We start from the raw sequence: 15,692 nt of genomic DNA, 5'->3' as shown, positions 1-15,692 counted from the left end.
AATTTGGTTCAATTATATAGTATAAACATCAAAGTTAAAATCTTAATTCATTTAACTAATGTTTAAATAGGGATATAGTGACATTATATAATTTGGAACAAAATAAATTCGATGAGTTAACCTCCTGTAAACGGTGTAAATTAATATTTAAATATTGAACTTCACTAGTTGCATGACAAGAAGACGATGGAATTCACTAGAATTTACAGTTTGATAAGTAAAATAAATAAATAAATTGGAATTTACATCTTCTAAACCAAGACAAGTAAGTATATGTAAAATGTAAGGTAAATAAATAATCACTTTTAAATTACGCGTCTGATAAAAATTATACTTCTAATACAAGATATTAGTTAATTTTGTAGAAACTAATTACACCATTAGGGGAAAAAAATCCTAAAAATTAACAAATTCGTGGAGATGAACATTGAAAGACAGCGTGCATGTTTGACTATTCCATATCAGCATATGTGAATCGTGAAGGGCGAATCAGGCATGGTGCTTTCTATGACCCATAATAATTAAACTAAATTAATTTTTATATAATTTTGTCCACTTGTGCGTTAAGTGTGGCTACAAGTAAGAGAGTCAGAGAGATAGAGAGAGAAAGAGAGAGAGAGAGAGAGAGGAAGAAGAGCGCCGCTGGTGGCTGGCGGTTGTTGCGATGGCAACCCTTTCCTCCCTCCTCTTCTCTTCCTCTCTTTCTCTTTCCCCCCGCCACCACCTTCATCTTTCACCCACGCGCTTTCCCCTCTCTCTACGCTGCACCTCAAAACCTGCAAAATCCCGAACTCCCCTTTTGGTCCTTGCTTCCTCAACCCCTTCCTACGAAAATTCCAGCTCCAAAAGGTTCTCCAAGGTACCTTTTCACTCTTCATCCTCTAAATTGTTCCCGTGCCTTCCTTAATTCCTTTCCTTTTGGGGATTATTATTTATAGCTGCATGCTTCTATGTCTAAAACTACATATGTATGTATTTATGCTTTGGCCCTCTCTTGTTGGAGTGGGAATTTGATTAGGGAGTTCGAAGTTTTATGTAATATACTTTCTGCTTTTCTGAATTTAGCTATTGTGTTCAGGAAAGCATTGTTCTTCAGGAAGATATGTAATTGATTGCTGAATTTTGCTTGTTTCTTGTTTGCTAGTTTCAGTGAAAAGAAACATTTATATTTTGTAGTGTTGATGTAAGACTATAAATTGGATTACTTAGCAATAGTGTTGTTCAGTAATGATTTCCAAATATAATAGTGAGCTTGATTTGATAATGGAATGTCATTCTTGTAGAAATCGCTTCTTTCGGAGTTGATACAAGATATAGAACCTCTGGATGTCAGCCACATCCAGAAAGATGTTTCACCAACTACAGCGGATGCCATGAAAAGGACGATATCCGGTATGCTGGGTTTACTTCCATCTGATCAGTTTCATGTTATCATTGAGGCCTTGTGGGAGCCCCTCTCTAAGTTACTGATTTCTTCCATGATGACTGGGTAAGTTCATTGTGTCTGTGTCAATTGCCAAAAGCTTTGCTATATTTGTTGTCGTTCAGGATGCTTGCTGGTCTGTTATCTTCTTGTAGTTGTTTACACACTACACTTTTAATGTAAATTGTGTTCTCTTAAGCCGTGTAATTGGTTTCTCCTCTTCACTAGGTTGTTTATATTAATGGACAAGCCGTGTGGAGAAGGGAGAGAATATAGATGTCCCAACTATATAATTGCATGAATGACGTACGTTGGAACTTCTGAGTAGTATTTCAAGTTTCTTTATTCCATGAGTATATTGAGAAGCATTTATTTTGTTTGTTGCAGGTACACACTGCGCAATGCTGAATATAGGCTTTGTCTTGAGAAAAACCTTGATATGTATGAAAGTGATACAGAAAAGCCAAAGGCAGAAAGTACTGGGCTTGACTTACAAGGATTGCTACATGACAGTGTAAATGTAATGGACTTCTGTACAAAGAATAATTTGTCTTCCAATGTTGAAAATCTTCATGAGGATGTTGATCTTCAAGACCTAGGTGAAATGTCTGCCGAAGCTCAACAGTATATCTCCAATTTGCAATCTCGATTGTCTTCCATTAAAAAGGTATGTTCTAAAATTGAGAATCCTACTTTGATAGTAGAAAGGGTTCAAGCTTGAGATTCCTAGTTTGCAATGCTCTCTTTACTTGGTATTTTCTTTCTATTTATTTAATTTTTGGGGAACATTTGTTAAGGAACTCCATGAAGTGAAAAGGAAAAGTGCTGCACTTCAGATGCAACAATTTGTTGGAGAAGAAAAGAATGATTTACTGGATTACTTGAGATCTCTTCAACCAGAACAGGTTTTGCCTCTTTGAGTGAAGTTCTTAGCTGTTGCATCTATTTGGCCCTGGTTTCCCATCCCAGCATTTGTTTTCATTTATTTATTGAAAATCTCTAAAGGAGAAAAGTTTGGAATTTTGTGAAATTTTACTGTTTTCGTTGTTATGTCATGCATCTGTTGCTTATTCGCATGTTTTTGTCATTTTAAGTAATGTATATTTTGTTTTCTTTTAATACAATATCTCATATAATTTGGAACTTCTATGCTATTTAAAATTCATATCTTTCCCATCAAAATGTTGGAATTTCCGAGGACTTGACAAATTTAAATATCCATTCAAACATTTGAATAAACAAGTTCTCTTGCATTCCTCATCATATTTGATATCTCGCTAGTTTGCGCACACCTATTTCATTCAACTTTGTTTTCAAATTATAGTAGTAATTTAATTGGGTATGTGTGCGGCTAACGAGCAGGTGGCTCAGCTATCAGAATTTACATCCTCAGATTTGAAGGACACCATCCTCTCTGTTGTCCATGGTCTCCTTGCTACCCTTTCTCCTAGAATGCATTCTAGACCTTCAACTATGTCAGAGAATGCAACAGTTGGAGCAGCAAATGCCGGGAGTGAGGATTGTGCCGAAGTTATTGAGAACTCTTCGCTTCAATTCCAGCCAGCTATTTCATTAACTCGGGACTACCTTGCCCGCTTGCTCTTTTGGTTAGTTTCTCTTTTCTGATTTTGATTATATACCTTCATTTCTCTGTATATGTCTTAGTATTAGTTACATGCTACTGTGATAAACGAACTAACCTTATCTTTCTAACCCATTCCCCTCTTGAATGAAGGTGCATGCTTTTGGGACACTACCTTAGAGGCCTTGAGTACCGAATGGAGTTGATGGAACTACTATCCTTGACTAGTGATGCTGATAATGATTCCTCTGGAAGTGAACAAATTGCTTGAATGCTGGTCAAATTTTGGTTGCTTGCTATGTGTATAGACGTGTGGTTTCCGCACGTTTTTTGCATTTCAGCATGATGAGATTATAACAGACAAGTTAGTGGAAACATCATTGCTCGCTGTAGAACACAAATCTTGCTTTGCTGTTGGCTGGTGATTATATCATAGAATATGGAAATGTTGTGACCAACAAGGAGCATGATATGCAAGATGGAGCTCATTATTTTTATGAGATCATGTGGTTAAAATGAAAAGGTTTAGCTGATCAAGAATTTTAGTGAATATATAATTAATTAATCCATTTTCACTTTAACTGCAAGATCGTTGGCTATATACTAGAGATATCTATACCAGAGTACTTAAAACATGTTCACATAATAAAAATAAAATAAAATAAAAAGAGAAAAAAAGCATAAGCTCACATGCCCCAAGTTCCAAAACCAAATTTCCTTGTCACTACAAAACTGTTTACTACTTACGGAATAAAATGTATTGAACTTATTCAGAATACATAATTTGCAAAACAGATACCAAAATAGATTGATGTCGCGGTTTGTGTGTGAAGAATATACATTTTACAAAACAGATACTAAAATAGATTGATGAACTGCTATTCATTTCGCATCTACATCACTCTATCTTCTTACTCTGCATCATTATGTCCCTGGCATTAGTCCCACTGCATTGCTTATAGTCCCACTGCATTGTTTATTTTCTCATTATGCTCTCCAATTCTCAGATTATTTCGTTTTCTTTTTTTATTTTTTCAGCGACCTTTTTAATTTTATCAAAAGATCAATTTTTTTGGCCCTAGGATGTTGTGTTTATTTATTTATTTTTTGTTTTTTTTTTTTTTTCAGGCTATGTCTCTCTAACTATTAGCTCATTTCATTGGCTAAATTTTCTGTTATTTAATTAAGGAAATCTCAATGATACTCCTAATTCTTTCTTAAAGTTTAAGAACAATTTATTTTTATATAATATTAATTATGAAATAAATTACAATCTTAAAATAATTAATTGTATTTATATAGATCAACTATTAAAAAATAAGACTATTAAAAAATAAGACTAATAAATTAATTTATTATTCACTATAATTCTTTTATGCTATGTTTGTTACCGTGAAAAATAGGAGGAATTTGATATGGAGGGAAAGAAAATAAATATTTTCACTTGTTTGATTTTGAAAAAATATAAAAAAAAATACAACAATAGCAAAAAGTGATGTGGGCCTAGCAAAAACTGCTTTTCTTCCCAACTAAGGAGAGAAAACGGAAGGAAACTCATTTGATCATTCCATTTCATCATTCCAAACACACCTATGAAAATTAAATTTCACTTCTATTTCTTTTCTTTTTATTTCTTTTCACTCAATTTCTCTCCTTCCTATTTCTTTCCACTCCCAAACAAAGCATTAATGCTCGTGAAGTTTCACCCTTTGTGTTTGAACGATGTAAATGCACTTGCCTCAATTTCAACCTCAATTCTACCTGAAAACAACAACTTTGTCCGTATTCTCCATATCCCCAATTCCACAAAACATGTCATAGAACACCAACACACTCCACCAAAGAGCCTGAATTTGGAACAGGATTTGGGGATTCTAAAGAAAAGGGTTAATAGGTCTGTTGTTTTGCAGCATAACAAGGTGCACATCAGGTGTTTGACGAAATGGGTATGTTACGGTGGACACATTCCTTCTATTCTTCGGGCTCTGAGTACTATTCAGGACTTGGATGAGGCTCTCATGCCATGGCAAGAGGCCTTGACCTGCAAGAAAATTAGTATTATTTTGAAGGAACAGGTTTCATGGGAGAGGGCTCTTCAGATTTTTGAGTGGCTTGAGAAAAAGGGTTGTTATGAATTGAATGTGATTCATTATACCATTATTTTCGGGGTCCTAGGCTAGGCGCAAAAGTGGTGCCTTGTGGAGAATTTGTGGGATGAGATGAATGCAAGAGGGGTTGAACCTGTGAATTCCACATATGTAACTTTGATTGATGTTTATGGTAAAGGTGGACAGAGAAAAGACAAAGCACTTGATTGGCTTGAGAAGATGCGAAGTCAAGGAATGGAACCTAATGAGATCACAATGGGGATTGTTGTTCAGTTGCACAAGAGGAATGGAGAGTATCAGAAAGCTCACAGACTTTTTTAGTAAATGGTACTCAACAGGTGAACCTCTGAGACTTATATTTGAAGCGCAAGGACTAATTTGTCCATTAAAAATTTGTTCTTCATCCACATCAACAACTAAAATGGACACCGGACACTCCATTCTTCCAGCTCAGCATGTTCCGTTGTTTTGAACCCCAGCTCAACGGACGGGTATAATTGTCACGTGTTTTATAAGGTAAAAGATTTAAATGTATTTTTAAATCTTGATGGACGAAAATGTTCACGTTTAAAAGATCAAGAATCTATTTGTCTTTCGCTAAAAAAAATTAAATGTAAAACATTGAAAATAAGAATTATTTTTAAAAAATAAAAATAAAAAATGAAATCTAAATCTATTTTTAACAACCCCTTCTCTCTTTCCACGATGAGATGTTGGGTGAAACACTGAAGCTGGTGAAAACTATGTTAAGTTTGAAGGTCTCAACTGGGAGAAAAAACACATATACACAGAAATCGCGAGACCCTGCCGCTGTTTCTAGCCATTTTGCATATCAACATAAACCGCTGTAGGGATATATTGGTTTATGTATGTTTGCAATTCAGACACAAACCGCAACGCTCCTATCGCTGATTAGTGGTTTACATTCATTTATAAACCGTGGAAGATCCCTGTCGCGGTTTATATAGTTTATGGAAAAAATGCATTTTGGTATCAGTTTTGCAAGATGTGTATTATGGTAAAATTGGAAGTCAAATTATTTATTTTGATAAATTGCCCTTATTGTTACATATGCTCATAATCCACTAAATTAACATGTAGCAGTTTTCAGCAATATCATCGTTCGTTCTCAATGCTGATCTACGCAAGATTGTTGAAGGTTGGAGTTAGATTACAGCAGGAACAACCACCAAAAGTTATGTTATCCATCATATTTTTGTATGTTTTCACTTTTCATAGACTATAACTGATTTTATTGTCAGAATTCTCTGTAGATACCACTCCTAGTTGATTCAAAGATTGTGACTGGCTTTGATCTTTTTCTTCAGGTGGATTGTCTTTAATAAACATACTATACAAATTTATCAAAAGATCTAAGATGCTGGTTAACAGGAATAAGTAGAGTAGCACAAGCTGAAGCCAAAGTGAAACTCCTTTGCCTTACATTGTGAAGATCCACAGCTTCGAACACAAGTTTCAATTTGAACACACAAGTTGTATTTACAACGAATCTCTTAGTTTGAATGCAACCAAACCACTTGTCAAATTCAAGCATTTACAATTTGAACTTCCTTAACTAATTGAATCACTTTGCATCCAAATTAATTTTGGTTTTCTTCTCGAGTATGAACTTCTGCAGCATCTCCGCGCAATCAGGTGACAAGTCTACGGCGGATCCCCTAGGGCATGGACTCAATTCATCCAAAGCTTGTAGAACCAATCAGAGGCGGCGCGGAACAAAGAAGCCGCACTTGTCGATGGTTCGGAGAATGCATTCCACTCTCTCACAGTAATTGAGATTGATGTAGTTACAGAGGTATGAGTATACAGTTAATCAGTTGATTGGAATGGATCCAATTTGATTTGATTTCATTTGATTTGATATTTTTTTTGTCAGTGTCTGATTTGATTTGAATTTGATTATATATCATACTAATCTCACTGATAAAATTTAAATTTAAATTTAAGTTTATTTATAAGAAACTGATTGAATTTGATTCAAAAAAATTTTATTTAAATCAAATCGATTTAATTATCTTTTATTTGTGAAGATAAAGAGACCATACCATTTGAATTATAACTCTTTGGTAATTTTACATCTTTTAACAACAAGATAATAATAAAATTTAAGTTTAAATAAGTTTTTAAACATATTTTTTTATTTAATCTCTTAAAGTTTGTTTTTGAACCATGAAAATTAAAAAAAAAAATTGATTTTAGTCTATGTTATTAGTTTGTTTCACCAATGATAGTTTATTACGCTAAAAGTTAAATAGGTTTTTCCATGCACAATAATAATGCAATTTAATTAAGTTTTAATTATTGCTATACAGTTAGCACTTTTATTTAGTCTTTAGAGGGCATCTTTTTAATTTAATTATATAATATTTTATTAATGAAATCATATCTATTTTGAAACGCATATATAGTAATAGTATATATATGATATGATATGAAGATTTAGAAAGGATCTGATCACCTGATAACTTTTTTTTTCTTTGTGTATTTTAAAGATAAGAGTAAGCAAATAAATAACTTCCTTTTTTAAATTAAAGCTAAGCAAATAAATAATAACTAACAAGAATAAATTACAAAACGTTACCCAGAAAAAAAAAAAAAAAAAACTAATGGAATGTGGAATAATAAATAGCATAACCAATTATCATCTAGAGACTTAAAAAGATGTTAAAATTAAAAATTATTATTTTTTTAATTAAAAAAACTGGTCTTCTCCACTATTCATTCCTAAATCATATTACATAAGATTGCCAAAAAATTTTAAAAGTAGTTATGGCTTCACATAAAAGATATGATATCCTTGCTAAATATATATACATATCAACTGCATACCAAAAAATAAAAAAACTAAGCTAAGCCCTATTTGATGGTTTATTGGGAAACCTTAAACTCATTATTCCCTGTTTCCCAATGGTCAGCAACAATTCTTCTCAGCCTAATGACTGGTGCTTGGTCAGCACTAATCTTGCAGTGGAAGACCTTGATTCTGCCATGGAAAGACTTAGCTTGTCCATGTCTCAAGAAAACTCAGCAGCAGCAAGTAGTCTTGACCCTCATGAATATATTTTGACTCACTCCACATTGGAGGAAGCTTCTTCTGAGCATGGGAATCGGAATGTTATGAATAACTATAATAATGGGGCCATTGTTCAAGGTGCTCTTCTTACTTCAAGCCATGACTACATCGGCTTCAACAGTATAGAACAAGGGACTCATGATGTTGGGGAATCAGTTTCACAAAGACTCCAAGGTATCAGGGGACACGTGGTTACACTAGCAAGGGATCAGTATGGTTGTCGTTTTCTTCAGGCCATGATTGATGATGGCATTCCCCAAGAAGTTGACATGATCCTCGACGAGGTGGAGGATCACACACACGAGCTTATGACCCATCACTTTGGTAATTATCTAATTGAGAAGTTCTTCACATCAGGAAAGCTCACTTTTTTTCAATTTCAAAGGATTCTGCGTTATGTAATCATGGACGTGCAGCAGCTCAAGCATACCTGCATGAACGACCACGGGTAAGTTCTATGTGAGTTAATTTTGATTAATTAAACTTTGCTAGTAATTAACTATAGTCATTGATAATTATAGTTGAACTGTGTTACGTTTTAGTTGTTATTATGTGGTGCAATTAGTCTGATGCATATAAGGTTGTCTCTGCAGAACTAGGGTAGCACAGAAGATGTTAACAAGTCTGAGAGATCCAGTGCAGATTGCTTGTACTGTTGGAAGACTTATGTACATCACTGTGCCACTGCTGAAGAATGCTAATGGCGGTTATGTCATTCAACAGTGCGTGAGAGTTTTCACAGAATCGTGTCAAAAGGTAATGAAACAGTACCCTATATATATACACATGATTATATGCTAAGCATTCTTATATGATTACATGCATTGTTGCACTAGACTCAATAGGATTGTCTTTTTTAATAGACCTTTAATTGAAACGGTTCTGCTATTTTATGATTTAAAGTTGGTGTCTTTGGTTTTAGTGTCGAATTTGCTGAGCTTACTTTTTAAGGTAAATATAAAAAAATAATTGATTTTGATTACAAGATAACTTGTTCACCTAGTATTTTTCTTTACCAATTGATGGAATGAGTAATACATTAGTCTATTAGACAACTAGTACAAAAAGAAAAAAGGTAAATATATTTTTATATTTTTTGTCACTACATCTAAGAATGAGACTTTTTTTTTTCTACTTCTAAAAACTTATTTCTTAGGAGTTGCATATTCTATGATTTATTGTATTGCAGAAAGTTTGAAAAGAATATGTAAATGAAATTTTTTGTTAGGTTATTTTTGATGAAATAGCAAGGAACTGTGTAGATGTTGCAACAGATAAAAATGGGTGTTCTGTAATTCAGAAATGTATGGCCTATGGCGAGGGAGTCCCCATACTGCGTCTAGTTGAAAGCATAATATTAAACTCAGGAATACTCTCAGCAGATCCATTTGGGTTAGAACTCTTCTATTGAACAGTTTGTTCTTTAACCTTAATTCCTTCATCAAATATATCTAAATCTATATTGTATAGTTTAATTTCTCTCTAAAGTTGAGTTTCTTCTTGTGACTGTAGAAACTATGTGGTGCAGTATATAATTAAAAGGAATATACTAGAGCCACCTGTAACTAAAAGGATAGTACAACATCTTCGCGGTCGCTATGCTGAACTCTCTATGAACAGGCATGCGAGCCATGTAATAGAGGTACTGTTTAGACATTCTGAACCCATCGATGTTGCCATTATAATCATGGAGCTCGTCAACAGCCCCGACTTTGTCAATGTCCTTCGACATCCTTATGGGAATTATGTTGCTCAGAGAGCATTGCAATTTTCCACGGTATTTCTAACCTTTTTTGTTGCTACACTCACTTTTTTTTTTGTCAAATTAACTTTATCATGGAACATTCTAGAATGGGTCTACAAAACTTATGCCAAAATATTTGTTTACTATTTACTTTTTTTTTTTTCCTTCCCTTCTGTTTGTATTGCAGGGACTTACGCATAGAACGCTTGTACATACAATTTTGTCAAATTACGCATATCTGCATGCCCATCCCTACGGTAAAAGGGTCCTAACATTTATCAAAGGAATCAGGCGGGGTATGCACGGAATGGATTTATAATGTACCACATGTATGTTGTGTTTAGAGTTCGTTTAGGAAATTTTAAAAGTTATTTTTTTTAGTTATTGACTTAGGAAAAGTAATAGTATTAGTAATAGTATTAATGTCTGATGCAATTTTTAAAATCAAATTGTAGCTTTCTGAAAAACTATTTAAATGTTTATAGAAAAGTTAAAAAAAAAAAAACTTTTCTCATCTTTTGAGTTCTACATCTAGAGTAGCATCTAAAATCATGATGAACTCATGCACGCATAGACGCACTGAGTGTAACCTAGATTGCCCAATCTTCCGCAGGAAACTAATGTAGAACGAACTCATCAGGAGGTGAATGTTCTAATGCCTATTACATTGTAAATAAATAATATTTAATAAATTTTAAATGATTTACTTTTTCCTTTAAAAGATAAGTTAGGCAATTTAGGCACCACAACAAAACCACCATAAAATTCACCTAACAGGAAATACAACTCATTCGGAATCCGATGAGTCTGCTGTTGAGCTCTGCCGAACACTTCTTTTAGTTTGTGCACTTGACCTTGATGAAGATTCACCCTCAAAAAAGATTACTTGAGCTTTAGCCAATCTCTCTTCCAAATCTTCTGTGCTAAATTCATCAGTCCCACCAAGTTCATCGAATCCCACCTGTTTACATGCCATTATGAGATTAACGGGGGTAAAATTATAAATGAATAGGAATACGAGACAGGTAACTATGTCTGTCCAAAAGACCAAAAACAGTGGCATTATATATCACAACCAACACCAAGGTGGTTCAAATACATACCACATAGTCATCCACTTTGGCATTCTTAATGAGGGCAAGAGTTGGAAGAACAATGATCTTGAGCTTCTCAGCCAAAAAAGGACTCTTTTCAGCATTAATTTTCACAAAACGAGTCTCGATATGCTGCTTTGCCAATATACTCAAATGTTTATCAACCACCTGCAATGAACTGTTTCATTGAACTGTTTCTCTGGCATATAATTTGTACATTGTAGAGAATAGAAAAACTAAAAGACCATATGTAAAAGGTATAAACCTTATGAAACCACACTTGCAATTCAGCTTCAACAATGAACCATAAATGACTATCAAAAATTCGGCTCCTATGCAGCAAAACTAATAACTTGTTAACTTTCGTTGATAAGAAAACTCACAAACCACCTTAGTTTCGCTATTTGGCATTAAATTTACAATTTTTATGCAAAACCTCGTCATTTGACATGATAATTTGAAGGAAGGAGGGAAGAAAAAAGCGAAGGTGAAATCTTTCAGAACTAAGCTAACCGAATTCACAGTAATCTATCTCAGTTCCAACTTGTAAGATCACGATTCACTTTCAACTTTTACATACATTATCCAAATCATCATCATTTGGAAGAGAATAAAGCATTGATATGAAGTGAAGAAATTGTACCTTGCAGGGCCAGTTTTCGCGGTAGAAATGGCAGACGACGCGCTCGCTGGCCTTGACGACGGAGAAGAAGTCCTTTTCCGAAGGGATCTCGGTGTATTCGCCGTGTCCGAGGGAGATCCAACGGCTGCGCTTCTCGGCCATCTTCTTCATCTGTTGGAGGCGGCGCTCTCTCAGGGCTTCTAGGTCATCAGCGTCTAGGCGGTCGAGGGCGGCGATCTCATCGTCGATCTTGTCCTCAACGGCCTGCGCCACCGTCAGCACTTGCTTCTCTATCACCTCCTCAATCTTCGCCTTATCCATCTTCTTCTGCTTTCAAATCTCAAATCAGAACCGACCCGACAATCGAACTGGTCACCCCCGACTGACCCGGTTACAATCGAACGGATGCAAGAAGCGCAAGCAGAACCAGATGCCCCACACCTATAACGGCGAGACTGGAAGCGTGAGGGAAAAGAGACAGTCTGAGAGATGGAGATCCAGGAGGGTGGCAGGGACGAACGATTTTAGTAAATGGGCTAAACGCCTAAACTTTTTTGAATTTGGAGTAGAAGAAAAATCTGTAAATAAATAATTAAATATATGTGAAAATAAAAATAGGAGGAGCAAAAAAATTAAGGGTAATGCTACACTTTTTTATTTTACATATTGGGGAGGACATGGTGTATAACCACGTTATGGGTGTCTATAGTACTTCACCAAACTGTGACGGTTGGCTGAAAAAATCAGACGGACCAATTTCACCACGGTAATCGGATGGTCCGATTTAAGAGCTGGAAAGGAACACAAATCGGACGGTCCGATTTGTGCCCCCAGCCAGGTGTCACGCATGCAAGCAGCCCCGCATTCCTTGTATGTATAGCTTCGTGATTGCCGAACCTCCCTCCATTCTCTTTCACTTTCAGCAACCCAAAATTTCTTCTTCTCCAACCTCTCTCCAACCCCACCAGCAACATATATCCATGACCCTCCATTGATAAAGTTTAAAATTAGAAAAAATTGGACCACTCTCTAACACCACCTAGAAGAAGAAGAAGAATAAAAGATGTTAATCGTTTGGAGCTTTACATTGCAAATTATCTTGATCATCCTAATTATGTAAGTTTTTATTGTAAAAAATTTTATTTTAAGTAAAATAATAATTATTATTAAGTTAGAGATTAGTAAATTATTATGATGATAATGTTAGAAATTAATGTAATAGTAGTAATAGTAGTAGTGTCTAAGTATTTTAATCTGATTAATTAAATTTTAGGAATTAGTAATGTTAGAGTATAATAATGTAGAGATTAGAGATTAGTGTAATAAGATTATTTAGAAGAAAAGATTATGATACATTATAATAAAATAATAAATTAATTATTGTTGTTAACAAAATAATTAAATTAATGATAATAATAATACTGTTACTAAAAATGGAGATATAATAAATAAAATAATTAATATTAATTATTATTACTGAATTTGTTGGAATAATAATAATAATAAGTCATACTGATTGTTTTATTATTTTTATTAGGATACGGCCCTAATAGAATAGAATAGATAGATACCAATGTGTGATAATAAATCGTTTAGTTAGCATTAATTGTTAGTAATAAATAAATTTTTGTAGTAATAATATTTATTTATGATTAAACGTTCAGTAGGATAGTAAAATAATTATTATGATTTAAATATTATTAAATTAATTATTTTTGTTATAAGTAAAACATAAATATTTAATAAAGGATTAATGATTGATTTATTGTTGTATGTATATTGTTAGAACATAATTGAATAGTTACTTGAATATTAGTATAATATGATAGTTATTTATTTAACAGTTTGTAGTATTATTATTTTTATTGGTTGTGGTTGTGGATACGTTTTACTGGTTATTTGGTAATAAAAGTTTGATTTAATCAATTTAATTTGATAATTAATTAATATTATGTTTGTGTTTAGGGTTCTCGAATATTGCAATGTGACCACTACATGCCGCCGGATCGGTACAATCCAATAGTGGAGGGGTATTTACGGGACACCGGCTTTTATCATGTTTCACAGATTGGAGTTGTCCAATGTCAGTCGGCATTGATTAATGCTCTGGTCGAGAGATGGCGCCCTGAGACGCATACTTTTCACTTTCCGGTTGGTGAGTGTGCCGTGACACTGGAGGATGTGGCGCTAATTCTTGGTCTTCCGACAAATGGTTTGCCAGTTACGGGACCGACAAATGGTTCGCTGACACTGTTGCTTGCCTGGGCATGGATCCGTCTACCATTCATTGTGCCGATTCCAAGCAATCCTCAAATCTTTCCGATTGCAAATAAGTAAATTTAATTACTAGACGCTTTGAAATAGTTTATTTTACATTGTATTGATAAATGTAAGTTAACGAATCGCTTGATGTCAGGTGGCAGAACTGGGAACGTGAGAATCGGTCATACAGATATCGTACCCTTGAACACTATAGGAGAGATCTGGATCTTCTGCAAGAAGGACAGGTTTGTTGTAATAAATAAGTAGTTCTTTTCGTTTACTCGTGTTATTATTCTGTGTGTAATCCTCGGTTACTTGTATAATGTGTGTAGTTTGTTTGGGAGCCTTATGCAATTGGAATGACCGATCTGGACGTGATTCCTCCTGACATCCGTCAGCATTCTGCTATTTGGAGTGTCAGAGTTCCACTTATATCTTTTGAATGTATTGAGTGGCATGCATCTGATAGATTGAGAAGGCAATTTGGTTTGGCTTAGGGGGTTCCTGATCAGGAGCAAGACCTAGGTGAAGCACACGGCGAAGTTCTGACAGGTCCGAAGAATCAAGATTGGTCTGGAACCCACTCATTCTGGGTTATGCATTGGATGAACCGGTATAGCCATGTTCTTGTCGAGCACACGGTGCCGTCACATCATCAGGCACTTCTCTACTTGCAATGGTACCGAGGTACATATGGTGACCACCTGCATCTGTCACAGATTGACTCTGAAGAGAATCAGCACGGTGATCCTATGCATAATCAGGAGAATCAACAAGAACAACCATCGCCACCGCAACCACCACCGCCCCTCACAAACACAGGCACAAGAAGCGCCTGAGCAGTTTACTCCATACATTCCTGACACGCATTCTGCGGATTACTTGACTCCACTAGTATATCAGCAGTACTGGAATGTCCCACACCAAGAATCAGGTGAACAGGGTTCGTTTACGCATCTACTTGATTTCATAGCTCCTGTGCCAAGTTACTCACATCCAGCTTACGGATCCATTCCCACCGACCAGATGGCCCAAACAAGTGGGATTGCTCCAGGTAGACTGTCATTGGATACGAGACCTCGACAGCTCACTTCCTCTGGTACCTCCGGAGGTAGACTTTCTGTTGACTCTAGTATGAGTGATGATGCCTGCAGGGGTATCACACAGAGCGGAGTTGAACGTCGTGTTCCGATGAATCTCATTTTAGAGAGCTACCAGCCAGGTGATGAGGCCAATGATGACTTTCTGGTTGACCATCCTAGTGGGGATGAGGATGATGATGAGGACGACGATGAGGATAAAGCGGATGGTGATGGTCCGGACGATGGTACAACTCCTACTGCAGGTAAAACAATTTGTTGATTATTATTAGAGTTGATTATTGATAATTTGAGTTGATTATTGAATTAGTTGTTTGTTGAATTATTTGGTTATTTATTATTTGAATTATTTGGTTTTTATTATTTGACTTGATTAGTTGGTTATCGAATGTTTTCACAGGTACAAGCACTAGCGATAAAGGAAAAGGATACAACCTTAGAACTGACCCCCCTCGTCGGAGCACTAGTCGGTATACCCCATCTGCTTTTAAAAAGGTTGCGAAGAAATGCAAGAAATTAGTCAAAGATGTAAGATGGGCGATGAGAAAATGATGTTGGACCTACTTATGTACCATGTGTTGGAGTTATTTATTTAGAATGTATTTGACTTATTTATGTATCATGTGTTGGACTTTTTTACTTAGAATATATTTGACTTATTTA

At 35.1% G+C, this 15,692-nt stretch overlaps 3 protein-coding genes across 6 annotated transcripts; 2 read left to right on the top strand and 1 right to left on the bottom strand.

The window, feature by feature from the left end:
- The first annotated feature begins 571 nt into the window (after positions 1-571).
- On the top strand, positions 572-3,505 carry LOC130950449 (uncharacterized). The gene is made up of 6 exons (XM_057878940.1): positions 572-859; positions 1,284-1,489; positions 1,811-2,090; positions 2,221-2,328; positions 2,786-3,030; positions 3,159-3,505. Exons 1-6 carry the CDS (start codon positions 665-667, stop codon positions 3,274-3,276), a joined length of 1,152 nt encoding a protein of 383 aa, XP_057734923.1. The 5' UTR covers positions 572-664; the 3' UTR covers positions 3,277-3,505.
- Positions 3,506-4,516: 1,011 nt separating this feature from the next.
- On the top strand, positions 4,517-10,588 carry LOC130948682 (pumilio homolog 12-like). 4 transcript variants are annotated; one of them, XM_057877525.1, is made up of 9 exons: positions 4,518-5,451; positions 5,563-5,629; positions 6,225-6,331; positions 6,442-6,929; positions 8,050-8,655; positions 8,801-8,963; positions 9,436-9,599; positions 9,720-9,984; positions 10,139-10,588. In XM_057877525.1, the coding sequence occupies exons 5-9, from the start codon at positions 8,123-8,125 to the stop codon at positions 10,268-10,270; spliced, it is 1,257 nt and encodes a 418-aa protein (XP_057733508.1). In that variant the 5' UTR covers positions 4,518-5,451; positions 5,563-5,629; positions 6,225-6,331; positions 6,442-6,929; positions 8,050-8,122; the 3' UTR covers positions 10,271-10,588. The 4 variants fall into 4 exon arrangements, with proteins under 4 accessions (XP_057733509.1, XP_057733508.1, XP_057733507.1 ...); XM_057877524.1 differs by having other exon boundaries at positions 6,218-6,331; XM_057877526.1 differs by having other exon boundaries at positions 4,517-5,629; positions 6,218-6,331; positions 9,508-9,599.
- A 25-nt stretch (positions 10,589-10,613) lies between these two features.
- LOC130948684 (thioredoxin domain-containing protein 9 homolog) lies at positions 10,614-12,244 on the bottom strand. The gene is made up of 3 exons (XM_057877527.1): positions 11,689-12,244; positions 11,055-11,213; positions 10,614-10,912 (listed from the first exon to the last, which is right to left on the bottom strand). The coding sequence occupies exons 1-3, from the start codon at positions 11,986-11,988 to the stop codon at positions 10,739-10,741; spliced, it is 633 nt and encodes a 210-aa protein (XP_057733510.1). The 5' UTR covers positions 11,989-12,244; the 3' UTR covers positions 10,614-10,738.
- Positions 12,245-15,692: the final 3,448 nt, after the last annotated feature.

Source organism: Arachis stenosperma, chromosome 9 (genome assembly GCF_014773155.1).
Source record: "Arachis stenosperma cultivar V10309 chromosome 9, arast.V10309.gnm1.PFL2, whole genome shotgun sequence".
In the NCBI taxonomy this organism is placed as follows: domain Eukaryota; kingdom Viridiplantae; phylum Streptophyta; class Magnoliopsida; order Fabales; family Fabaceae; genus Arachis; species Arachis stenosperma.
This window is presented reverse-complemented; position numbering and strand designations above follow the sequence as displayed.